The sequence below is a fragment of the Mobula hypostoma genome, chromosome 2 (genome assembly GCF_963921235.1).
Source record: "Mobula hypostoma chromosome 2, sMobHyp1.1, whole genome shotgun sequence".
NCBI lineage: Eukaryota > Metazoa > Chordata > Chondrichthyes > Myliobatiformes > Myliobatidae > Mobula > Mobula hypostoma.
Window position 1 is genome coordinate 79,704,296 of NC_086098.1, and position 27,774 is coordinate 79,732,069.

The 27,774-nt window shown below is 42.4% G+C and overlaps 1 protein-coding gene across 1 annotated transcript in view; it reads left to right on the forward strand.

Annotated features, from left to right (window-relative positions):
* The first annotated feature begins 875 nt into the window (after positions 1-875).
* mlip (muscular LMNA-interacting protein) overlaps positions 876-27,774 on the forward strand; it is a 218,853-nt gene continuing 191,954 nt past the window's right edge. Inside the window, exons 1-4 of the mRNA XM_063039197.1 lie at positions 876-957; positions 4,352-4,441; positions 16,572-16,649; positions 26,693-26,941. Coding sequence (XP_062895267.1) covers positions 4,376-4,441; positions 16,572-16,649; positions 26,693-26,941 — 393 coding nt within the window. The 5' untranslated portion in view covers positions 876-957; positions 4,352-4,375. The remainder of the gene's footprint in view (positions 958-4,351; positions 4,442-16,571; positions 16,650-26,692; positions 26,942-27,774) is intronic.

Here is a 27,774-nt window from a genome sequence, read left to right on the forward strand (position 1 = left end):
ATGATTGAGGGGAGATTTTATTGAAGAATACAAAATTATGAGGGGTATAGACAGGGTAAATGCAAGCAGGCTTTTTCCACTGAGGTTGGATGGGATTACAACTAGAGGTCATGGTTTAAGGATGAAAGGTGAAAAGTTTAAGGGGAACATGAGGGGAAACTTCTTCACTCAGAGCGTTGTGAGAGTGTGGAACAAGCTACAAGCACAAGTGGTGCATGCAAACTCAATTTCAACATTTAAGAGAAGTTTGAATCAGTACATGGATGGTAGGGGTATGGAAGGTTATGGTCTGGGTGCAGGTTGATGGGAGTAGTCAGTTTAAATGGTTCTACAGAACATGTTCTCAGTATTATTTGTTTATTTATGTTGAACATTTTGTCTTCCTTTGCACATTGATTGCTTGTCATTCTTTGTGTCTGGTTTTTCATTGGTTCTGTTGTATTTCTCTACTCTACTCTGAATGTCTGCAAGAAAGTGAATCTCAGAGTTGTTTATGATGACGTACATGTATTTTGATAATAAATTTACTTTGAGCTTTGACCTTTGAGCAATCTGCATATCACCATGATACAGCAGGCAGGGCTGTTATCTCATAGTGCCAGAGACTTTGAGCCAATCCTGACCTTTGAACTTTCATTTTTGAAGGGGTGGATATCACAGATAGGGGCCAACATTTATTGCCTAGGTTAGATTGCATGAGATCCAGGGAAACTTAGCGAACTGGGTACATAATTGGCTTGACGCTGGGAAGCCGAGGCTTGTGTTTTTTTGGGCTAGAGGCCTGTGACTATTGGTGTACTTCAGGGGTCACTGTCAGGTCCACTGTTGTTGATCATTTACTGTATGATGAGAATCTACAAGGTATGGTTAGTAAGTTTGCAGATGACACTAAAATAGGTGGAATCATGGAGAGTGAAGAAAGTTATCAAAAATTACAGAGACATCTTAATCAACTGAGTAAGTGGGCCACAGATTGACAAATGGAGTTTAATTCGGATAAGTGCAAGGTGTTGGATTTTGGGAAGTCAACCAAGGTAGGACCTGTACAGTGAATGGCAGGGCCCTGGAGAGTGTTGTGTAAAAGAGGGAGCTTGGAATCCAGGTGCCTTGTTCCATGAAGATGGTGTCATGTGTAGACAGGGTTACGTAATGGTGTTTTGCACACTGGCTTTCAACAGCCAGGGCACTGAGTTGGGTCAAGGTATATAAATTTGGAAGTAAATAATGTTAAAATATCCTTACCAACAAAAGGAACCACTTAGGATCCAGAATCAAGATTGGAATCATGTTTAATATCATTGGCATATGTGGTGAAATTTGTTGTTTTATGGCAGCTGTGCATCAAAAATTTTAAAAAATACATAAATTACAATAAGAAAGATATATACAGTATAAGAATGAATTAAATGTGTAAGTAGTGCAAAAGGAGAGCAAAAAAAATGAGGTAGTGTTTATGGTTTTATCGTCCCTTTAGAAATCTAATAGCAGAGGGAAAGGAGCTGTTCCTGAAACACTGAGTGTGTGTCTTCAGGCTCCTGTACCTCCTCCTTGATGGTAGCAATGAGAAGATGGCATGTCATCGATGATGAAGGCCCTTAATGATGGATGCTGCCTTTTTGAGTTATTGCCTTTTAAAGGTGTCCTTGATGCTGAGGAGGCTAGTGCCCTTTGATGGAGCTGCTGAGTTTCCAACCTTCTGCAGCTTTTTCTGATCCTGTGCTGTGGCCCCTCCATTCCAGAGGGTGATGCAACCAGTTAGGATGCTCTCCATGGTACATCTACTGAAATCTGCGAGACATATCACGTCTCCTCAAACAACAAATGAAATATAACCACTGTTCTTCTTAATTCCATCAATAGGCTAAAGTTTCCTTAAGGAAACTATGTTTGTTGGAATTTGTTGGAAATCTTTGAGGAAATAATAAGTAGGATAGATGGTGAATGTTGTCTACTTGGATTTTCTGAAGGCCTTTGACAAAGTACTGCACATGAGGTTGCTCAGCAAGATAAGAGCCCATGGTATTACAAGATAATAGCATGGATAAAGCTTTGGCTGATTGTCAAGAGGCAAAGAATGGGAATAAAGGGAGCTTTTTCTGATTTGCTGCCGGTGACTAGTGGTGTTGGGACCACTTCTTTTTAAGTAGTATCTTTTAACTCGGATGACGGAAATGATGGATTTGTGGCCAAGTCTGCGGATGATACGAAGATAAGTGTAGGGGCAGATCGTGCTGAGAAAGCAAGGAGGTTGCAGAAGGACTTAGAAAGATTAGGAGAATGGGCAATGAAGTGGCAGATGTAGTACAGTGTCAGGAAATGTATGGGCATGCACGTTGCTAGAAGGAATAAAAATGTAGACTATATTCTTAATGGGAGAAAATTTAAAAAATATGAGGTGCAAAGGGACTTGGGACTCCTTGTGCAGGATTCCCTAAGGGTTCATTTTCAGGTTGAGTTGGTGGTGAGGAAGGCAAATGCGATATTAGCATCCATTTCAAGAGCACTAGTATATAAAAGCAAGGATGTAATGCTGAGACTTCATAGTATAAGGCACTGGTGAGGCCTCACTTGGAGTATTGTGAACAGTTTTTGGGCTCCTTATCTAAGAAAGGTTTTCTGACATTGGAGAGGATTCACAGGAGGGTCATGAGAATGGTTCCAGGAATGAAAAGGTTATTATTTGAGGAGCATTTGATGGCTCTGGGCCTGTATTTGCTGGAAATTAGAAGAATGGTGGGGGCGGGGGGGGGGGTGTGGAGGTATCTCATTGAAAGCTATCAAATGTTGAAAGGCCTTGATAGAGTGGATGTGGAGAGGATGTTTCCCATAGTGAGGCAGTCTAGGACCAGAGGGCACAGCCTCGGAATAAGGGAAATGAGGAGAATTTTCTTCAGCCAGAGGGTGGTGAATCTGTGGAATTCATTGCCACAGGCGGTGCAGGAGGCCAAGTCGTAGAGTGTATTTAGGTGCAGCTTGATAGTCTCTTGATTAGACAGAGCATGAATTGATACAGGAGAAGGCAGGAGAAGGGGTTTGTGAAGGAAATGGCTCAGCCATGTTGAAATGGTGGAGCAGACTCGATGGCTGAATGACCTAATTCTGTTCTGATGTCTTATGGTCTTAATGTCTAACGTATTGGGACCAGGAAAGATCTTCAGAGATTTGACACCCAGGAACTTAAAACTGCTTATTTTTTCAACAGCTGATCCTTCGATGAGGACGGTTGTGTGTTCCCTCGAATTTCCTTTCCTGAAGTCCTCAATGAATTCCTTGTTCACTGATGCTGAGCTACTGGTCACTCAACTGGCTGAACTGAATCTGTTAACTAAATTTCAGTGAATTCATTTACTAATACAATAATAGTTTCACCTGGTTAAAGTTTAAAATTCTAAAGAAATGCAACCAATCATAACGCACCTCTTTTGGGATCTTCCAAGATAATTTGAAAACATTTGAAGAGTTACGACTATGGGAATTATAGCAATTGTCTATGAATACAGCAAGGGGACATGAACAGTGATGTGCCAGATAATAGGGCAGTACAGTAATGTAGCAGACAGCATAATGCTATTACAGTGCTAGTGACTGGGGTTCAATTCCCGCTACTGTCTCTAAAGAGTTTGTATGGTCTCTCCAGCACCATGTAAGTGTCTTTCATGTGCTCTAGTTTCCTCCCACATTCCAAAGACATATGGGTTAGTATTAGTCATCTTGGAGATGCTATGTTGGTGCCTGAATTATAGCGACACTTGTGGGCTGCCCCCAGCACAATCCTTGGACTGTGTTGGTTGTTAACACAATGGATTTCACTGTATGTTTCAATGTTTTAATGTACATGTGACAAATAAAGCTAATCTTTAAATCTTTAATAAACATAACAGCAATCTTTTTAACACATTATGCATAATTTACACAATGACAATTACATTAGTGCAAAATTGAGGAGAGAGAAAGAGAAAAAAATATAGTCTGATGCAGTGTTTTTCATGTCCGTTCAAGAACGTGATGGCAATGGGGAAGAACCTGTTTCTGAACCTTGAGATTGGATCTTCAGGCTCCTGTACCTCCTGCCTGATGGCAGCTTTGATAAGAGGACATGGCCTGGAAGGTGAGTGGCCCTGACGGTGGACATTGCTTTCCTCAGACATCACCTCTTGTAGATGTTCTCTATGGTTGAGAAAGCAGTACCGGTGATGGAACTGCCTGAGTCCCACCACTCTCTGTAGCCTTTTGTGCTCCTGTGCATTGGAGTTTCCATACCAGGGCATGGTGCAACCAGTGAACAGCTATGAAGAAACATCTCACACCAGTACCTTGCCTAAAACAGAACTGTTTCTGATTTGTGTTGAAGGTCAGTATTACAGTGTGCAATCCAATGGGAAGTCTTGGACTTAGCATAGCCGGTGGAAAAGGATCGACTCCATATAAAATCAATGATGAAGTAAGTTTTTCTTTGTCAAATATGAATTGATATTACATGGAATTATTTGAAAACATACATTCTTAGTATAGTTTATTTAACATTGAGCATAGTGCAGTACAGTCATGGACTGGTCATTAGACCATGATGGTGTGCCGATCTAAATGTCCTCCTCTTGTGTATCATCCATATCCCTTCATTCCCTACGTACTCATGTAACTATCTAAAACACTCTTAAATTCCACCAAACTGCCAGCGTCCACTACTACCCCTAGTAATCTATTCCTGGTACGTCCCACTCTCTGTGTATAAAAAATGTCCCTTATATGACCTTTTAACTCTCCCCCCGCCCTGTCCTCTGATGTTTGACATTCCTGCCCTGGGAAAAGATTCTGACCATCTACCCTATCTGTGGCTGTCAGAATTTTACAAACCTCTGTTGGGTCTCCCTTCAGCCTGACACTCCAAGGAGAACAACCTCAATTTGTCCAAAATTTTCTTATAGCTCATATCCTGCAGTCCAGACAACATATTGGTAAACCTCTTCTGCACCCTCTCCACATCCTTTCTATAGTGCAGTCTGACTAAAGTTTTGTATTTATTGTGTTCATATCCCTCCTTGCTCAATGAGGTGTTGGGTTTTTTAGAACTTGAATCTGCTCTTCCAGAAACATAATGAGATAATTTTCATGGAGCACTACAGCACAGAAACAGGCCTTTAGGCCCATCTAGTCTATGATGATCTATTATTCTGCTTACTCCCAATGACCTGTACCCGTGCCTTAGCTCTCCAGACCTCCCTCATCCATGTACTTATCTAAATTTCTCTTAAATTTTGCAATGAAACCCGCATCCACCACTTCCGCTAGCAGCTTGTTCCACCCTCGCACCATCCTCTGAGTAAAGGAGTTCCCCTTCAGCTTCTCTTAAATATTTCACTGTCCACTCTTAACCTATGACCTCTAATTCTAGTCTCATCCAACCTTGGTGAAAAAGCCTGCTTACGTTTGCCCTATCCAAAAGTTTCTCAAATTTTGAAATCAAACCCACATCCATCACATTATCTTCATTTAAAAGTGAAATACTTGAGGGCATAGCTTTAAGGTAATGGGATGGAGAAGATAGAGATTGTTGGGTACCTGGAACGAGGTGGTAGTGGAAGCAGATACCTAGGGACATTTACCGGTCACATGAGCAGGCAGGGAGCGGAGGAATATGGATCATGTGCAGGTCAATGGAATAACTTTAATTTGACATCATGGTCGGTACAGACATTGTGACGGAATAGCGGAGCAGACTGGATGGGCCAAATGACCTAATTCTGCTCCTGTGTCTTGTGGTCTTATATTCCTATCTTAAAGCCTTCGTGTGCCTTCCAACTCGACAATGACTCTTGTTCTCAAATAACTGCAGTGGGGAACTAGATATAAAATAGGTCTCAAAATGCCTTAGTATAGCACAGCACAGCACAGCATAGTACAGGCCCTTTGGCCTACGATGTTGTGCCAACCTTTCAAGCTACTCCAAGATTGACCTATCCTTCCTATATAATCCTCTATTTTTCTATTATCCATGTGCCTATCTAAGAAATTCTTGAGTGCCCCTAATATATCTGCCTCTATCACCACCCTTGGCAAGGTATCTCATGCATCCACCACTCGCATTGCAAAGAACTTAATTTTGATATCCCTCCTATATTCTCCTCCAATAGCCTTAAAATTATACCCCTTTGTATTAGCTATTTCTGCCCTTGGAGAAAGCTACTGGCTATCCTTTACTTCCTGAGAAAACTAAAGAAATTTGGCCTGTCCCCTAAAACCCTCACTAATTTTTATAGATGCACCGTAGAAAGCATTCTTCTAGGGTGCATCACAACCTGGTATGGAAGCTGTCCTGTCCAAGACCGAAAGAAGATGCAGAAGATCGTGAACACGGCGCAGCACATCACACAAACCAATCTTCCGTCCTTGGACTCACTTTACACCGCACGCTGTCGGAGCAGTGCTGCCGGGATAATCAAGGACATGACCCACCCAGCCAACACACTTTTCGTCCCTCTTCCCTCCGGGAGAAGGCTCAGGAGCTTGAAGACTCGTATGGCCAGATTTGGGAACAGCTTCTTTCCAACTGTGATAAGACTGCTGAACGGATCCTGACCCGGATCTGGGCCGTACCCTCCAAATATCCGGACCTGCCTCTTGGTTTTTTTGCACTACTTTACTTTCCATTTTCTATTTTCTATTTATGATTTATAATTTAAATTTTTAATATTTACTATCGATTTGTACTCCAGGGAGTGAGAAGCGCAGAATCAAATATCGCCCTGATGATTGTACGTTCTAGTATCAATTGTTTGACGACAATGAAGTATAAAGTAAAAGGTATCCACTGGAACTATGCTTCTAATCATCTTGTACACCTCTACCAAGTCACCTCTCATCCTCCTTTGCTTGAACAGGAAAAAGCCTAGCTTGCTCAACCTTTCCTCCTTAATCATGTTCTCTAATCCTGTCAGTGTCCTCGTGAAACTTCCACATCAGTCCTGTAATGAGATGATCATAACTGAACATAATATTCCAAGTGTGATGTAATCAGGGATTTATATAAATTTATGTACCGTCTGGGTAGCCTCCAACTTGATGGCATGAACATTGAGTTCTCAAACTTCCGGTAATGCCCCACCTCCTCTTCGTACCCCATCCATTATTTATATACACACATTCTTTCTCTCTTTCTCTCCTTTTTCTCCCTCTGTCCCTCTCACTATACCCCTTGCCCATCCTCTGGGCTTTCCCCCCCCTCCCCCTTTGTCTTTCTCCCTAGGCCTCCTGTCCCATGATCCTCTCATATCCCTTCTGCCAATCACCTGTCCAGCTCTTGGCTCCATCCCTCCCCCTCCTGTTTTCTCCTATCATTTTGGATCTGCCCCTCCCCCTCCCACTTTCAAATCTCTTACTAGCTCTTCTTTCAGTTAGTCCTGATGAAGGGTCTCGGCCCAAAACGTCGACTGTACCTCTTCCTAGAGATGCTGCCTGGCCTGCTGCATTCACCAACAACTTTTATGTGTGTTGATTTGTATGTTATCATTTTTATAATCGTAATGTTATTTCTTAGATCGTAAGACATAGGAGCACAATTAGGTCCATCAAATCTGCTCCACTATTCTATCACGGCTGATTTATTAAGCTGTCAATCGTATTCTCCTACCTTCTCCATGTAACCTTTGATGCCCTTACTAACCAATATACTGAATGTCGGCCCCTACGGCCGTCTGTAGCAACAAATTCCACAGAATCCCCACCTTCTGGCTGAAGAAATTCCTCCTTATCTCTGTTCTAATAGGGTATCCTTCTATTCTGAGGCTGTGCCCTCCAGTCCTGAACTGCCCCAGTCCATGTCCTATCTAGGTCTTCCAATATTTGATAAATTACAATGAGATTCTGTCTTGTTCTTTTAAACTCCAGTGAATACAGACCCAGAGGAATCAAATACTCATACACTTACCCTTTCATTCCCAGAATCATTCTGATGAAAGTCCTCTGGACCCTCTCCAAAGCCAGCACATCCTTTCTGAGAAAAGTACTGAGAATACTCCAGGTGTGGTGTGATGAATGCCTTAGAAAGCCTCAACAAAGCTTTGTTCTTTACACATGCACACATCTGCTTCTGTTAGACATGTGACTGTACATGCACTGTACTGTTTTATCACACGGACCTCCTGTTGAAACTCAGGTGTCCTAATTCATAGTAATAACACCTGGGTATTGCTCACTTTGTGGAAACCCAGAACTGATCTCTTGTTAGTGGCTGGTAATGTTTCATTATTTTGCCCATTAATCATTTTTTTTTACACAATTTATTCCAATCATTAATTTGTCAAACTTAGAATTTACCTGGCCAATTGTTTTATTCTTATTTAACAGACTTTTCCTTTATCTAAATGCTTCATACTGAAAGAAGGTTTTGGATAATATTCTTAGCACTAGAAGTATGTAATCTTCCATAAACAGCACGCACAAATTACTGGAGGAACTCAGCAGGTCAGGCAGCATCTATGGAGAGGAATAAAGGGTTGATATTTTGAGCCGAGACCCCTCATTAGGAGTGGAAAGGGAAGAGGCAGAAGCTAGAATAAGAAGGTAGGGGGAGTGGAAGGAGTACAAGTTGGTAGGTGTGGAGAAGGTGGGTGGGATGAAGTCAGAATTCCGGAGTTGTTCAGAGGTGAAGGTAGTGTTGAAGGAGGAGGAATCTGACAGGAGGGTGCACCATGGGAGAAAGGGAAGTGGGAGGTGATAGGAAGGTGAGGAGAAGAGAAGGGGTGAGAGGGGAGCCAGAATGAGGAATGGAAAAAGAGAGAAAGGTTGGAGTGGGCAGAAGTTAGAGAAGTTAGAGAAATTGATGTTCATGCCATCTGTGTGTGACATGTAGCTGGTTACTCAAAAACATCCTGTATTACTAATGACAAATTTTATGGTATATTTTTAATACTGCAACTTAATTTGTAGAATTATTAACTAGCACCGATAATTTTCTTTGGGTGTGGTGTTATGTGGTCCACTGCTAAGTGTGTATGGCTGCGTAGGCGGCAACTCTGTTGAGTTGTATACAATGGGAATTATTGATATCTGAAGCTGTGTACTCCTGATCAGTGCTGCCCTCTGGAGTTCAAATCATCATCCATGTTAGTGTCTGATTTCTGCCAACAAATCTCCATTTTAAAGACCATAAGACAAAGGAGCAGAATTAGGCCATTCAGCCCATTGAGTCTTCTCCGCCATTCTATCAATGGCTGATCTCGCATCTCACTCAATCCCATACACTTCCTTCTCGCCATATCCTTTGATGGCCTGACTGATCAGGAAACAATCAACTTTTCTCTTAAATATATGCATGGACTTGGCCTTTACAGCTGTCTGTGGCAGAGCATTCCACAGATTCACTACTCTCTGGCTAAAAAAATTCCTCCTTACCTCTGTTCTGAAAGGTCACCCCTCAATTTTGAGGCCATGCTGTCCAGCTCTGGATGCCCCCACCATAGGAAACATCCTCTCCACATCTACCCTATCTAATCCTTTCAACATTTGGAAGCCGGCTGGTGGTGCAATGGCATCAGCGCTGGACTCCCGAAGCGAAGGCTCCCGAGTTCGAATCCAAGTCGGGCCACCCCTGAGCACGCTTTCCATCTGTGCCGGGTTGAGCGTTGAGCAAGCCACTCGGCCTCGTAAAAAAAAAAGGGTCGAGTCAGGAATGTTCATATTGTGACCCGGTTAATCCGAAAAAAAGGAGACCAATCCTGACACCATGTGCCAGACAAGAATGGCTGACTGTCTGGTGCGACACGCTAAAAAAAAATATTTAGAAGGTTTCAATGAGATCCTCCCGCACTCCTCTAAATTCCAGTCAGTATAGGCTGGAATTATCATCCAAACGCTCCTCATATGTTAACCCCTTTATTCCCAGAATCATCCTCATGAACCTTCTCTGGAGTCTCTCCAAAGACAGCACATCTTTTCTGAGATATTGACAATACTTCAAGTGGGGCCTGACTAGTGTCTTATAAAGGCTCAGCATTATCTCCTTGATATATTCCACTCCTCTTGAAATAAATGCCAACATTGCATTTGCCTTCTTTACCACAGACTTCTGTTGCAATCTCATTGCTTCCTCAGCACTCCCTACCCCTCCACCTACCTTTGTATCATCCGCAAACTTTACCACAAAGCGATCAATTCCATTATCCAAATCACTGACAATGTGAAAAGCAGCGGTCCCTGAGGAACACCACTAGTCACTAGTATAAACCCAAGAGATTCTGCAGCTGCAGGAAATCCAAAGTAACACATACAAATGCTGGAGGAACACAGAAGGTCAGGCAGCATCTGTGGAAAGAAATAAAGTGTTGGCCTGAAATGCCGATTCTTTATTCCTTGCCGTAGATGCTGCCTGACCCGCTAAGTACCCCCAGCATTTTGTGTTTATTGTTCCATTTTAAAGTGTCTTCTCCCTCCCCGCACCTTTCTAGTTGGAGAAATTTGATGGTGCCATTCGACTAGTCTATATCCAAGAGGTCACATGTAAATTCAGGTTCAGCCTGTGTGTTGGAAATAAAGCCTCACAAAGCTTTTAATGGTGAGATTATCAGATTAAAATGTGAGTGTTCCATAGAATCATAGCATAGAAACAGTCCTTTCAGCCTATGACATCTACGTATGCTGACCATCACACACTTGCCTGCATTAATTCCATATCTGTCTAAGCCTCCCTAATTGAAGCATCTGATCAGATACTTCTTAATTGTTATTGTTCCTGTCTCCATCACTTCCTCTCCCAGCTCATTCCAGATAGCAATCTTTTAGACTTTAGAAACGGACACCAGCTATCTATCCTACCAATGCCTCTCATAATTTTATGTAACAATAGAGATAAAGATTAGTTTTATTTGTCACATGTACATTGAAACAATCAGTAAAATCAGTTTGTGTCAATGACCAACATAATCTGAGGATGTGTAGAGGGCAGCCCACAAGTGTCACCATGCTTCCAGCGCTAAGATAGCTTGCCTTCAACTTACTAACTCTAGCCCATACATTTTTGGAATGTGGGAGGAAGCTGGAGCACCCAGTGGAAACCCACAGGGTCTCGGGGAGAACGTACAAACTCCTTACAGGCAGTAGCAGGAATTGAACCTCAATTGCAGGTGCTATAACCGGTTGTGCTAACCACTGTACTACCCTACTGCCCATATTTCATATCCTTCTATCACGTCATCCTCAGCCTCCTTCACGCCAGAGAAAACAGGTCCAGCCTATTCAGTCTCTCCTGATAAGTCAAGCCCTCCAGATCCTTTTGAATCTTTCCTGCACTCTCTGTAGTTGAATCACACCTTTCCTGTAATGTGCTGTTCAATGGTAAGCTGCGGGAAGATGACTTGGCCTGGATGGCGGGGATCTCTGATGGTGGATGTTGCCTTCTTGAGGCAAAACCTCCTGTTGACACTCCCAATGGTGGGGAGGGATGTATTGGGCAGAGTCCACTCCTCTCTGCAGCTTCTTACATTCCTGAGCATTCAAATTGCAACCAGTCACGATAGTTTCACAGTGCATCTGTTTGTCAGAGTGTTTGCTGACAATCCAAATATTGTAATCAATTACTGTGATTAATGTCACTCCATTCAGGTGAGCTTTGGACTGGTGATGTTCATCTTTGGATAAAATAGCCACATGACTTGTTCATGCCCAGATGCTGTTAGAAAAAGTGATGATAATCTTTCATTTGAATAAACACAGAGGCAAACTTGGACTTTGCTCACTGGTAACTATTCTGTCCTTGAGGTTACAGGGCATTCCTTAGCCAGATTTTCATACCAATTTGATGATTAGAGGCAATTTACAGCAAGAATGTGGAGGCTTTGGAAAGTATGTTCGAGAGGTTTACCAGAAGGCTTCCTAGATTATAGGGCATGAGCTATAATGAAAAGGTGTTAAACTTGGGTTGCTTTCTACGTATGTAGCAGTGGAAGATCAAGATAGAAGTTTAAAGATTATAAGAGGCATAAATAGAGTAGAAATGTCAGGTTCTAGATGACACATATTTAAGGTGAGGGAGGAAAGTTAAAGGAGATGTAAGGGGCAAGTTTTTTTTTACAAAAGGGAGGTGGGTGCCTTAAGGTTTTCAATGCCAAGAGAGGTTTAGTGAGGATGAGCTCCCACTACATATTAAATACTCCCAATGGCATGTGTCTCAAATAGCTTATGACAATCAAGTCCAGCTCCTGGCTTTCATGTGTGGCTTAGTTACTATTCTGTTGACAGGATAAGGGGCAAAGGTGGGTTACTGATGCCTTAAAATCAGTCAGTTGCTCTGTGCAGATGGGGCTCATCAGCCGTGGCTAGCAGGACATCTAGGAGAAGGAAAACTGATCTTAAAACTCTGCTGTCTTGTGGCTACACCCACTCATGGGGAAGACTTTGTGAGTAAACTCCAAGGAAAAATCCAGAGCTGGAGTCCCTAAGGCAGCCCTACATTGAGTTCAATGCTGACTGGCAACTCCTGAGAATCCACTGGTGCCAAACCATAGGTCAGTTAGTCTGACCTCAGTGGTTGGGAAGATATTGAAGTTTAATATTAAGGATACTTGGAGACACATGATAAAATAGGCTGTTGTCAGCATAGTGTCCTTAAGGGAAAATCTTGTTTGACAAATCTGCTGGAATTATTTGAAGAAATAACACAACAATGGAGAATCAGATGATGTTGTGTACTTGGATTTTCAGGAGGTCTTTGACGAGGTTGCTTGACAAGCTACGAGCTCATGGTATTACAGGAAAGATGTATTAAAGCAGTGGCTGATTGGCAAGAGTCAAAGAGTGGGAGTGCTTTGGGAGACTGGTTCTGTCACATCTGAAATCCTGTCTGTCCACTACCCTGGACCCCCATCAATTTGCCTATCACACCAACAGGTCAACAGAGGACGCCATCTCCACGGCACTTCACTCTGCCCTGACCCACCTGGACAGCCCTAACTCTATTGTGATCCCCTCCAAGCTGATCGCCAAACTTCGCCAGCTTGGTATCAACTTATCCCTCTGCAAGTGGACCTTGGACTTTCTGACTAACAGACCCCAATCAGTTAAGTTAGACAACCTCTCTTCCTCCACTCTCACCCTGAACACCGGCGTGCCTCAAGACTGTGTGCTGAGCCCTCTTCTGTACTCCCTTTTCACCCATGACTGCGTTTCTGTACACGGATCTAACTCCATAATCAAGTTCGCAGATGACACAACGGTGGTTGGCCTGGTCAGAGGGGATGACGAGACGGCCTACAGGGATGAAGTCCAGCACCTGACTGCGTGGTGTGCCAACAACATCCTGGCCCTTAACACCCAGAAGACCAAGGAGATCATTGTGGACTTCAGGCATGCTAGGGGCGACACTCACGTCCCCATCTACATCAACGGAACTGTAGTGGAGGGTGTATCAAGCTTCAAATCCCTTGCTGTCCACATTTCCAAGGATCTCACCTGATCTCTGAACTCCTCCATCCTGATCAAAAAGGCGCAACAGCGCATTTATTTCCTGCGGAGCATCAAGAAAGCTCACCTCTGTCCCAGGATACTGACTGACTTTTACCGCTGTACCATTGAGAGCATACTCACCAACTGCATCTCAGTGTGGTATGGCAATTGTCCCATATCGGACTGCAAAGCACTCGTGTGGTGAAAACTGCCCAGCGGATTATCGGCACCCAATTGCCCATCACTGAGAACATCTACCATAAACACTACCTGGACAGGGTAAAAAGCATTATCAGGGATGCATCTCACCCTAACCATGGACTTTTTATTCTCCTCCCATCCGGTAGGTGTTACAGGAGCCTCCGCTCCCGCACCAGCAGGCACAGGAACAGCTTCTTCCCTGAGGTTGTGACCCTGCTGAAACTCACATCACAGTGCTAAGCAGTATTGCACCAATATTGTACAGTCTCAGATCTTTTATATTTGTATGCTGTAGCACTTACTTTTTATTCGCAGTTATTTTGTAAATAACACTATTCTTTGCATTTCTGGTCGGATGCTAACTGTATTTCATTGGCTTTGTATCGGTACTCGGCACAATGACAATCAAGTTGAATCTAATCTAATCAAATCTAATCTAATCTAATCTAATCTAATCTAATCTAAAGGGAGACTTTTCTGTGTGGCTGCTGGTGACTAATGGTGTTCCATAGGGGTCTGTGTTGGGACTGGTTCTTTTTGCATTATATGTCAATGATTTGGATGATGAAATTGATGGTTTTGTTGCAAAGTTTGCAGCTGAAATGAAGGTCGGTGGAGGGGCAGGTAGTTTTGAGGAAGTAGAGAGGCCACAGAAGAATTTAGATTAGGAGAATAGGCAAAGAAATGGAAGATGGAATACAGTGTTGGGAAGTGTATGGTCATGCACTTTGGTGGAAGAAATAAAAGGGTTGACAATTTTCTAAATGGAGAGAAAATTCAGAAAACTGAGGTGCAAAGGGGCTTGGGAGTCCTTGTGCAGGATTCCCTAAAGGTTAATTTCCAGGTTGAGTCCGTGGTGAGGAATGCAAATGCAATGTTAGCATTCATTTCAAGAGGACTAGAATATAAAAGCAAGGATGTAATGTTAAGCCTTTAAAAAGCACTGGTAATGCCTCACTTGGAGTATTGTGAGCAGTTTTAGGCTCCTTAACTTAGAAAGGATGTGTTGAAAATGGAGAGGGTTTAACGAAGGCTCACAAAAATGATTCTGGGATTGAATGACTTGTCGTATGAAGAGTGTTTGATGGCTCTGGGCCTGTATTCACAGGAATTCAGAAGAATGAGGAGCGACCTCATTGAAAGCTATTGAATGGTGAAAGGTCTTGATAGAATGGATGTGGAGAGGATGTTTCCTATGGTGGGAGAGGGTTCAAAGGAGGTTCACAAAAATAATTCCAGGATAGAATGGCTTGTCATATGGAGAGCGTTTGATGGCTCTGAGTCTATATTCAATAGAAATCAGATTGAAGGGTGAAAGGCCTTGATAGAGTAGATGTGGAAAGGATGTTTCCTATGGGGGGAGAGTCTGAGATCAGAGGACACAGCCTCAGGATAGAAGGATATCCTTTTAGAACAGAGATGAGGAGGAATAAGGGGAGAAGGCAGGAGACTGAGGCTGAGAGGAAGTTTGGATCAGCCATGATGAAATGGCAGAACAGACTTGATGGGCCAAATGGCCTAATTCTGCTCCAATATCTTATGGTCTTCTTTTGGATTCATCAGTTGTATGGAGAAGGTGAGTCTGCTGCATTGGCAATGGATTGCTTTGCATTTCGTTCTGCCCCAGCTTGCATATGACAGCTAGGATACAATATCCATGGTCGACCCTGACCAACGGAGGGCCTGAGGGTGGGTGCTTGGAACTGGCTACCCAGGGTAGTAGTGGAAGCATATGTGATAGTGGCTGGCATTGATGAGTTGGTCCAAACGGTCTGTTTGTGTTTTAGATACAGTTGTAAAATGCTTCTCATGGGAATTGCTTCTGAAGATCTGTTACAAAATCTAAAAAATCTGGAAACTTTCCTTGCCTTAGGAGAAAGAAGCCAGTAGATGAGAAGAAACAGCCCTAATGATGTACAAAGTACACAGTCATAGAGTCATAGAACACTACAGCACAGAAGCAAGATGTTTGGCCCATCTAGTCTGTGCCAAACTGTTACTCTGCCAAGTCCCATTGACCTGTGCCTGGACTGTTACTCTCCATAGCCTCCAATCCATTTACTTACCCAAACTTCTCTTAAATGTCGAATTCGAACCTGTGTCCATTACTTCCTCTGACAGCTCGTCACAATCCTGAGTAGAAGAAGTTCCACCTCAAGTTCCTCTTAAATATTTCACCTTTCACCCTTAACCTAGGACCTCCAGTTCTAGTCTCATCCAACCTCAGTGGAAAAAGATTATTTGCATTAACCCTATGTATAACCCTCATGATTTTGTATACCTTTATCAAATTTTCCCTCATTCTTTTACGCTCTAGGGAGAAAAGTCCTAATTTATTCAATCTCTCCCTATAACTCAGGTCTTCGAGTCCCGGCAAAGTTCTTATAAGTTTTCTCCGGATTCACTCAGTTTTCTTCAAACATGCAGTTATGGTATTATTCAGAGGGTTATCTAACTTCTTCTGATTTCAAGACAAAACCTATAAGAAGATAGGCATTAGGATCAGGAGTCAGCCTTTTGGCCCATTGAACCTGCTCTTCCATTCAATAATATCACAACTGATCTAGCCGTGGACTCAGCTCCACCCATGTGCTTCTTCCCCGTTACCCTTAGTTCCTCGGCGGTGTAAAAACAATTGAAGTGTATCTTAAATATATTTAATGAGATAGTCTCTACTGCTTCCCTAGGCAGAGAATTTCACAGATTCACCGGTCTCTGGGAAAAGCAGTTCCTCCTTATTGCCATCCTAAATCTGTTCTCCTGATCCATGAAGCTATGACCCTAGTTCTAGTCTCACATACCAGTGGAAACAACTTTGCTGCTTCTATTTTATCTATCCCTTTCATAATGTTATATGTTTCTATAAGTTCCCCTCTCATTCTTCTGAATTCCGGCGGTTAAAGTAACATATTGATGAATGGTATTGTCTGCACCAGGGAATCTTCATTTCAAAAGTTTCGAAGGGTGGTGCTGCTGATCTCGCTGGTTTACGAGTTGGAGACATGGTGTTGGAGGTATGTTTGTGCAACTCTTTTCAAGATTCAACATTCAATTTTGTTTAATGTTATTTCTAATACACAAGTAAAGGAGAACAAAATAATTGCTAAAAAATGCAGCCACAAACATACACAATAAGGTAGAGGACACAATAATAAAAAATATAATAAATATACTGTAAATACATAAGATAGCTAATATACATAGATTGATAGTACGTACATAAAGTGATGCTAGGCACAGCAGTGTCTGTACAGGACTTTCTACAGGGACACCATCGAGAGCATCCTGACTCGCTGTGTCACCTCCTGGTGCGGGAACTGTACTTCCCTCAATCGCAGGGCATAGCAGAGAGTGGTGCAGACAGCCCAGTTCATCTGTGGACGTGAACTTTCCTCTATTCAGGACAGTTACAGGAGCAGGTGCGTACAAAGGGCCTGGAGGATCATCAGGGACTCCAGCCACCCCAACCACAAACTGTAGCAGCTGTTTCCACCCGCCTGGCAAATGGTACCACTGTATCAAGGCCAGGACCAACAGGCTCCAGGATAGCTTCTTTCACCAGGCTGTCAGATTAATTAAAACACATTGATCTGATTGCATATCTGACAGTACATTGTATCTGACTGTACATACATGGATAGAAAAAGAATTGTGTATACAATCTTAGTGTTTGGGCAATGTCCTCCCATATTTCCCTTCCTTATTGGCGATGGAGATGCAACATAAAGATTTTTACTCCCTCATGTTGTGAGATGGATGTAAGAAATAAAATTCTAATTCTAATAAGGTGATTCTAACAGGAAATGATAAAGTAGTGGTGGAGGGGTGGGTTAGTGAGTGGAGATGTTGATCAGCCTTGTAGTTTGGGGAAAATAACTGTTTTTGAGTCTGGTGGTCCTGGCATGGATGCTATGTAGCCTCCTCCCTGATGTGAGTGAGACAGTCCATGAGCAGGGTGGGTAGGATCCTTCATGATATTGCTGGCCTTTTACCAGCCTCTTTCTGTAAATGTCCTATATCTCTTATTATTGTTCCTATTCCGTTAGTGGTAAATCTTGAGAGACATCCACAAAATGGACCCTTGTTCAATAAGGTCATGATAATTTCACAGATGTAACGAAATAAAAGAAGCCTGCTATTATGTAAGTTACTTCATAACAGCGATCACTGTAGGACAGTTAAAACATTTTGACTGATAATCACAGGCAAACACCAGTAAAATTTGTATATAGCACACTCCTGGAACAACGATACGACAAAGACCAGATACACCAAAGTGCATCAGAGTCAATGAGTTGTGGGCATGCTATGTTGGTGCCAGAAGTGTAGTGTTACTTGCAGGCTGTCCACCACAATCCTCACTGATTTGATTTGATGCAAATGACGCATTTCACTGCATGCTTTGATAATTATCTTTATTAGCATGTTCCCAATGACCCTCACCAGAGATGTACCATAGAAAGCATCATGTCCGGATGCATCATTGCTTAGTATAGCAACTGCTTTGCCCAGGAGCTCCAGAAATTACAGAGAGTTTGGACACAGCCCAGTCCGTCACAAAAAAACAGTGTCTGTCTACACTTACTGCTACCTTGGGAAAGTCGCCAAAATAATCAAAGACTTTCCTACATCGGAAATTCTCTCTTCTCCTCCCCCACCCTTTCATGAAAGCTTGTATCACCAGGATAAGGGGCAGCCTCTATCCCACTGTTATAAGATTATTAAATGAACCTCTGGTCTGACAAAGAAGGACTCTTAGTCTCCCAGTCTAATTCGTCATGACCCTGCACCTTATTGTCCACCTGCACCATATTTTTACTGGAATTGTAAAACTTTATTCTGCACTCTTTATATCTTTTCCCCTTTGTATTACCTCAGTGTACCTGCATGTTGGAATGGGTGGTATGAAATATAAAGTTTTTCATTGTATCTCAGTACATAGGACAACAACTGGGTGACAGGGTAGGGATACATCTCTACCAAAGGAGGTGTAAAGCACTCCATCCCTTCTGTGGGTCACCCTAGGCTGAGGTGTAGCATCTGCTTAGCCCTTCTATCAGGGTCATGGGAGCAGGTGGTGGATGGTTGTACGAGCAGCTGGTTAAGTCCTGGTTATGTGACCACTGATGCCAGGCAGACAGTCTCTGAAGAGAATTGATCACAGCTGGGGTCACCCTTCTTGTAAAGACACTGCCCAGAAGAAGGCATTTGCAAACCACTTCTTTAGAAAAATTTGCCAAGAACAATCATGGTCATGGACAGATGGAAGACCATGATTTCCCACGTCATATGGCAAAAGCACATAATGACGATACAGATGAGACAACAGTAAACCAATTACCAAGTAATCTGCCTTAAGGTCTAGCCATTTGCTGGGACACTATCAAAGTTTCCATTTTTTAAATAGCACCCTTGTCCATCCAATGACCAAGGATCAACTTAATTCTCCATATATATTTATGTGTATTAGGGATTTACTGTGGTGCATAGGTCAGGGTGCGAGATGCGGCAAAAAAAAACATTCAACAATAATAAAGAAATATCTAAAAATAGAGTTACAGTGGATTCCGATTAATTATGACACATCAGGACCAGTAAATTTTCGCTCAATTAAGCTGCTGCCCCAGTTAGCCAAAGTTTCATGGAAATAGTTCAAAGGGATAAAAAAGACAACTGTTCAACTGAGTAACAATGTATGTACTTGAATGAAATACTGAACTAATTAGAACATTCTCAATACCTGAACAGTACTATAAAACTGTGTATTAGTTCCTAATAGTTATCAATGGAGGAATTCATAATTCATCAGCGCAGACACCTAGTGTAGATAATGAACTGCTCTCATACAATTCTTCAGAAAATTGCAACCTCCAAATCTTCATTTTCATTGTAACATTCAAGATAATTGTTGAAGCAGTGAAATCATTTTATTTTCACTTCCAGCCATCTCTATCTAGCATCTTCAATCCTGAATTCTTGAAACCACAGTCAGCAAACTGCATTCTTCTCACTAGCTATCAGTGAGAAAAATCACTGCTTTTTAAACACAAACACAAACAACTATTTAAAAACTGATTGCTCTAAGCACGGTGTAGTGTCTTACAACCATGCATGCAACTGACGCTAGTTAGAAACTGTTTGGCAACAGTCTCCTTCCCCAATTACATAACTGGCATAGTGTCCCAAATAAATGAAGGGAACCGTGGCTATTTTTCCCTTTTTTTTTGTTTTTAAGGGTTGTCCCAAATAAATAGCTGCTCCGATTAACTAAGGGCCTAGTTAAATGGAATCCACTGTATACATACGTAAATAAAATTAATTGGCCACGTTTTATACTCAGGTTATCGCACTTCGACTTGTATCGTGGCTCAGTATGAAAATACGAATGTCCTTGTATGGAAAAGCCTACAAAAGTAGTGGATATGGCTTGGTCCATCATGGGTAAAGCCCTCCCCACCAAGAACACATCTACATGGAGCGCTGTCACAGAAAAGCAGTCTTCATCATCAAGGACCCCCACCATCCAGCCCATGCCCTCTTCTCACTGCTCCCATCAGGAAGAAGAAACAGGAGCCTCAGAACCCACACCACCAGGTTCAGGAACAGTTATTACCCCTCAATCATCAGGCTCTTGAACTGGAGGAGATAACTTAACTCACCTTCACTTGCCCCATCACTGAAATGTACTTACTTTCAAGGACTCTTTATCTCATGTTTCTTCAGAAAGGGTAAGGTGAAAGAGCTGATTGTGAACTTCAGGAAGGGTAAGACAAAGAAACACATACCGATCCTCATAGGGGGATCAGAAGTGGAGAGAGTGAGCAGTTTCAAGTTCCTGCGTGTCAAGATCTCGGAGGACCTAACCTGGTGCTAACATATTGATGCAGTTATAAAGAAGACAAGACAGCAGCTATTCTCCATTAGGAGTTTGAGGAGATCTGGTGTGTCAACAAATACACTCAAACACTTCGAGAGATGTACCATGGAGAGCATTCTGACAGGCTGCATCACTATCTAGTATGAGGGGTGGGGAGTGGGGGGCGTGTTGCCACTGCACAGGACCAAAAGAAGCTGCAGAGGGTTGTAAATTTAGTCAGCTCCATCTTAGGCACTAGCCTCCAAAGTACCCAGGACATCTTCGAGGAGCGGTGTCTGAGAAAAGCAATGTCTATTATTAAGGACCTCCAGTACTCAGATAGGAGGTACAGAAGCCTGAAGGCACACACTTAGTGATTCAGGAGCAGCTTCTTCTCCTCTGCCAACTGATTTCTAAATGGACATTGAATCCGTGAACTGTATCTCACTTTTCAAATATATATGATTTCTATTTTTGCATGAGTTTTTAACTATTCAATGTATGTATACTGTAATTGCTTTACTTATTTATTGTTATTATTTTATTTTATTTTCTTCTTCTTCTACATTATGTATTGCATTGAACTGCTGCTGCTAAGTTAACAAATTTCACGTCACATGCCAGTGATAATAAACCTGATTCTGATTCTGATTCTGAGCTATAAAGAAAGCAAGGCAGCCATTATATTTCATCAGGAGTTTGAGGGGATTTTACTTGTCACATAAAACACTTGAAAACTACAGATGTACTGTGGAGAGCATTCTGACTGTCTGCAACACAGTCTGGTATGGCGGGGGGGGGGTGGGTGGGTCTACTGCACAGGATCAAAGTAAGCTGCAGAGAGTTATAAAGTTAGTCAGCTCCATCCTGGGTATATCCTCCATAGTATCCAAGACATCTTCAAGGAGCGCTGCCTAAGCAAAGCAGCTTCCATCATTAAGGACCTTCACCACCCAAGACATGCAACCTTCTCACTCTTACCATCAGGTAGGAGGTACAGAAGCCTGAAGGCACACACTCAGCGATTCAGAAACAGCTTCTTCTCCTCTGCCATCCAATTTCTAAATGGATATTGAACTTGTGAACACATCTTCTGCCCATGAAGTTGTGATGACCTTTAACTACTCTAAGATCTATCTAACACTTCCCTTCCACATAGCCCACCAATTTTTCTTTTATCCTTGTGCCTATCTAAGATATTAATTAGTTGACTGTTAGTTCGGAAAATTTGGTCTTCCATTCCACTGAGTGAGCTTGTCTTGTTGATGGAAATGGGAAGCATTCTTATTGGAACGGCTCCAATAACATTTCCCAGGTGGTGAATTATGTTGATGATGTTGATTCGGGTATGACGACAGGATTCAGTCACTCAGACCTTTGAGCCTGCTCCACCATTCAATCAGAGATCAGAATCAGGTTCATCAGGACTAGATGAGCCAATGAGCATGTTTGTATATCTCTGTGACTGACTGACTGACACACCGACATCTCAGCCCAAACCTCCACAGAAGTTGCATGACCTTCAGAGTTCCTCCAATATTTTGTGCCTGCTACACTTGTGGCTGGGTTTATTATTACTGACAGTTGCCATGAAATTTGTTGTCTTGTGGCAGCAGTACAGTGCGATGCATGCAAGTTACGATCTTACAATAAGAAATGTAAAAAAAGTAGGGCAAAAAGAGAGCAAAAATACTGAGGTAGTGTTCATAGGTTCAGAAACCTGATGGCAGTGGGGAAGAAACTGTTCCTAAAATGCTGAGTGTGTGTCTTCAGGCTCCTGTACTTCCTCCTTGACGGTGGCAATGAGAAGAGGGCATGTCCTGAGTGATGGGGGTCCTTCATGATGGACGCTGCCTTCTTGAGGCATCAGCTTTTGAAGATGTCCTCAATGCTGGGGAGGCTTGTCCCTGTGATGGAGCTGTGATGAGTCTTCAACCCTCTGCAGTTGTTCCCGATCCTGGTGCTCCATACCAGATGGTGATGCACCCTTTCCAAATGCTCTCCATGGTACATCTGTAGAAATTTGCTAGTGTCTTTGGTGACATATCAAATCTCCTTAAAACACGATATGATCATGGCTGATCTATGGTGGGCCCCAGCTCGCTCTCTGTGCTGGTACTGATGGGTTGCAAGAGGTGGGACAGGAGCCAAGCCAGAAGCAAGGGAGTCTTAAAATTAACACTGCAAGCGAGTAATATCTATGAATTCAAGAGGGAACTTGATATATTCATGGAAAAAAATGTCAGAAAATGAGAGGTGGGGTTCAGATCAACATCAAGAAAAAAAGCACCCAATCTTCAGTTTACCTGTTCTCACTCAAAATACCATTTATCACAGGGGCGCCACGATTGTGTAGGGGTTAGCATGACGCTATTACAGCTGAGGGAATCAGAGTTCAGAGTTCAATTCTGACACTGTATGTAAGAAGTTTGTACATCCTTCTTGTGTGCGTGTGGCTTTCCTCCCACAGTCCAAAGATGATCTGATTAGTAGGCTAACTTGTCATTGTAAATTGTCCTTAGGCTAGGGTTACCTCGGTGGGTTGCTACAGAAATGCTAACATGAGCTTCTCATCCGTGGGAGAGGAAGGATACACCAAGAAAATGGGCTATAATTGGAGACAAATTGAATGACTGGCCCAGGACAGAGGACCCCTGCCAGCTGCTGTTAGTAGCCTGTGCCGTGGTATAGGGGTGATGGGCTGAAGAAGAAGAAAAATCTTACCAGCAGGGCATGTTAACACACGTACAGGGAGTGTTTCCTCGTTTTCCAGTAAAGCTCATGTGAAAAGAATGGTTAGTGTCAGGTATAAAACTCACTAAACTTGCTAAACTCACAGGTTGGCATATACTCAATGCTTCCTACAGCCTTCAAGGTTTTACATGTCGATTTATTGTACAGAAAAATAGGAAAATTGACTAATCATTATGAATGCTTTTCAAAGTGTGTGTGTATGTATGTCACCATATACAACCCAGAGATTAATTCTCTTGTGGGTATTTACAGTAAATACAAGACACACAAATAGAATCAATGAAAGATCACCCCTATCAGGACAGACAACAATAACCAATGTGCAAAAGTCAAAATTAATAAATAGCTAATAAATATAGTCATAGAGTTCTTGAAAGAGAGTCCATGGGATTATGCATTCAGAACGTAGAATATAGAACAGTACAACACAGTACAGGCCCTTCGGCCTACAATGTCGTGCCAACATTTTAAGCTACTCCAAGATTAATCTAACCTTTCCCTCCAACATAACCCTCTATTTTTCTGTCATCTGTGTGCCTATCTAAGAGATTCTTCAATGCCTCTTTATGTATTTGCCTCTATCACCACTCTTGACAGGATGTTCCAAGCACCCAGCACTGCCTGTGTAAAGAAGTTACCTATAGGGACATTGCCCCTATAGTTTCCTCCAATCATCTTAAAATTATTTCCCCTTGTACCAGCTATTTTCACCCTGGAAAAAAGTCTGTGGTTGACCTCTTAAACAAAGCCCCTTATTGTCTTGTGCGCCTCTACCAAGTCACCTCTCATCCTCCATTGCTCCAAAGAAGAAAAGCCCTAGCTTGCTCAACCTTTCCCCATTAGACATGCTCTCCAATCCAATCAGCATCCAGGTAAAGCTTCCATATCCTTCCTATAATGAGGCAACCAAAAATGAACACAATATTGCAAGTGTGGTGTAACCAGGGATTTATATAAATAATAATTTTTATAGTCTTGGCATTGTTTCTAAGACCATAATACCATAAGATATAGGAGCACAATTAGGTCATCAAATCTGCTCCACTATTCCATCATGGCTGAGTTATTATCTTCTCAAGTGCATTCTCCTGCATGCTCTGTATATCCTTTGATGCCCTTACTAATCAACAAATAAACCTATTCTTAATCTTAACTTCTCTCTCTGCACAAGTACATAACTTTCTCAGCACTCTGCAGAATACCTAATATTATTGACAGACAGCTGACATCTCACCTAAGTGGTATGCCTTGTGTTCTAGGTGTAAGTTGAAGCAACACCCTAACTTTGTCATTGTTCAATATGTTGGAGAAACACCCTTGGACTTCCAGTATCGGTAGTCATGTTAATATCCTCCAAACCTGGTGGCATGGTGCGAAGATAATAACCTATACCTCAACGTCAGCAAGACAAAGGAATTGGTTGTTGACTTCAGAAGGAGTAGCGGACCGCATGACCCAATTTACATCGGTGGTGCGCAAGTGGAACAGGTCAAAAGCTTTAAGTTCCTTGGAGTCAATATCACAGATGACCTGACTTGGTCCAACCAAGCAGAGTGCACTGCCAAGAAGGCCCACCAGTGCCTTTACTTCCTGAGAAAACTAAAGAAATTTGGCCTGTCCCCTAAAACTCTCACTAAGTTTTATAGATGCACCGTAGAAAGCATTCTTCTAGGGTGCATCACAACCTGGTATGGAAGTTGTCCTGTCCAAGACCGAAAGAAGCTGCAGAAGATCGTGAACACGGCGCAGTACATCACACAAACCAATCTTCCGTCCTTGGATTCACTTTACACCGCACGCTGTCGGAGCAGTGCTGCCAGGATAATCAAGGACACGACCCACTCAGTCAACACACTTTTTTCCCTCTTCCCTCTGGGAGAAGGCTCAGGAGCTTGAAGACTCGTATGGCCAGATTTGGGAACAGCTTCTTTCCAACTGTGATAAGACTGCTGAACGGATCCTGACCCGGATCCGGGCCGTACCCTCCAAATATCCGGACCTGCCTCTTGGTTATTTTTGCACCACCTTACTTTCCATTTTTCTATTTTCTATTTATGATTTATAATTTTAATTTTTAATATTTACTGTTTTTTTACTATTTTAAACATTTTAATTATTTAATATTTGTAATCCAGGGAGCGGGAAGCACAGAATCAAATATCGCTGTGATGATTGTTCGTTCTAGTATCAATTGTTTGGCGACAATAAAGTATAAAGTAAATAACTGTCATGTAGCAGTGTGGATAATCTGTCTGTCTGTCTATCTATCTATTTACCTATCTATCTATCTCACTCTCTATCTATCTACCAATCTATCTACGTGTAACCCACTCACCTGGGCTTGTATACAAACTTGGCTCGTTAGCTAACTCTACTAACAGCCACGTGACTCAGTGGTGAGAATGCCACCTTTTGTAAACAATATATGTCTGGGATTGATATGTTCTCAGGTTCAACCAAACAAAAACATTGGGACGTTCCGATTAAGGAACATTGATTGTGTCAAATGCTGTGTAAGTACTGTTCACATGCAATTATCAGTTACCAAGAAATACCAGATTGTACACCAGCATAAAATTATAAAGAAAGTATATTTATCAATTTTTCAAACAGTTAACAGGAAAAGAAAAAGAAAAATAAAAGGGCCCATTACAGTTAAACCAGTCCAATGTGCACGTAAACGTTGGAGCTCATTTCTGGTCTAGTCAGGCATATCGTTTTACTCACATGCTGAACCCACATTCTGCATGAAGGACACCAGCCACAGTTCTAACTTCCCTCAAAGACCATCTCAAACAAACTGGCTAACTCAGGAGCATTGGCACTTCCTCCTTGGAGCCATTCGTCTGCATAAAGCATTTCTTACAGCAGGGTCTCTCCTTCAAACAGCATTCTGCCGCATCTTCCCTTCTGCCTTGCTCCGCAGCTCCCACCAAAGGACCCAAAACTACACTACTGTCCTTAGGAAAACTGATCCCGCCCGGCTCTCCCAAATCTTCCATTGGGTGGAAAGTTACATGTACCAAGACAAACCTGATTGGTTGGACAACATGGCTCCTTATCTCTAGCCAAAGCCAAAACACTTCTACTAACAGGGTACAATGCTTTTGCAAAAAATGCTAAAATAAAAAATAGCTCACAGCACGGCAGTAGAAATCTCAACCAGGGCATTACGTATATATCACTCTATCTATCTATCTATCTATCTATCTATTTACTTATCTACCTATCTATTACATAGAGGAGACCTCACCAGGAGCACCAGATACAGTAGATGACCCCTACAGACTAGCGGGTGAAGTGTTGCCTCACCTGGAAGAGGAAACGAGGTCTGAGGCAGATCAGTCATGATCAAATTGAATGTCGGGTGGGCTTGAGGGACCAAATGGCTTACCCCTGTTCCTACTTTCTTGCGTTCCTCTGACAACAAAACTTTTACTGTTTCAGGTCAATGGAATAAGCTTACAAAATGTTACTCACCATGAAGCGGTGCGTGCCCTGAGAAGTTCTGGCACTGTGATTAAGATCCTGATTCTGAGGAACAGGGCTATGACCACTGACACCACCGAGGTCCCCACCTTGAGGAGTAGTGACACATACACCTCGCCACCTGAGTGGAATGAACAGCCCAACGCCGAGGCACTGACACCAGAGGATGTTTTCCCCGAAAGGAGGACATGTAATGGACGTAACTTGGTAAGTCAATCTCATTCATCTGTAATAAGAAGATTAATTTCAACATCTGGTTTCTTCTCCACTCTCCAACTGAATCGTCCTATAAAATTAACTTCATTCATAACATTTACTTCAAAACATAGAGTGAAATATCATGTTTGCATTAACGACAAACACAGTCTGAGGATGTGCCGGGAGCTGCCCACAAGTGCCGTCATGCTCCTGGTGCCCACAAATTAGTAACCCTTACTAACACGTATATCCTTGGAATGTGGGAGGAAACCAGAGCACCTGGAGGAAACCCCATTGGGTGTGGGGAGAATGTATAAACTCCATACAGGTAGTGATGGGAACTGAACTTCGATTGCTGATGCTGTAAGTGTTATGTTAACTGCTATGCCACCGTGTTAATTGAGCACCAGTAACTATTACAATCTATGCTTCTGAACCTTGCGGAATAATATCTTCACACATGAAGAACATATCGAAGGACATGTATGCCACCATATACAACCCTGAGATTCATTTTCTTGTGGGCCTTTACAGTAAATATAAGAAACACAATAGGATCAATGAAACATCACACCCAACAGCAAGGACAAACAACCAATGTGCAAAAGACAACAAACGGTGAAAATACAAAAAGAAATAATAATAATAAATAAACAAACAATAAATATCAAGAGACCATAAGATAGAGGAACAGAAGTAGGCCATTCGGCCCATCGAGTCTGCTCTGCCATTCAATTATGGGCTGATCCAATTCTTCCAGTCATCCTCACTCCCCTGCTTCAACCCTTTGATGCCCTGGCTAAAGTAATTTCGCCACATCTCAGTTCTAAAAGGACGTTCTT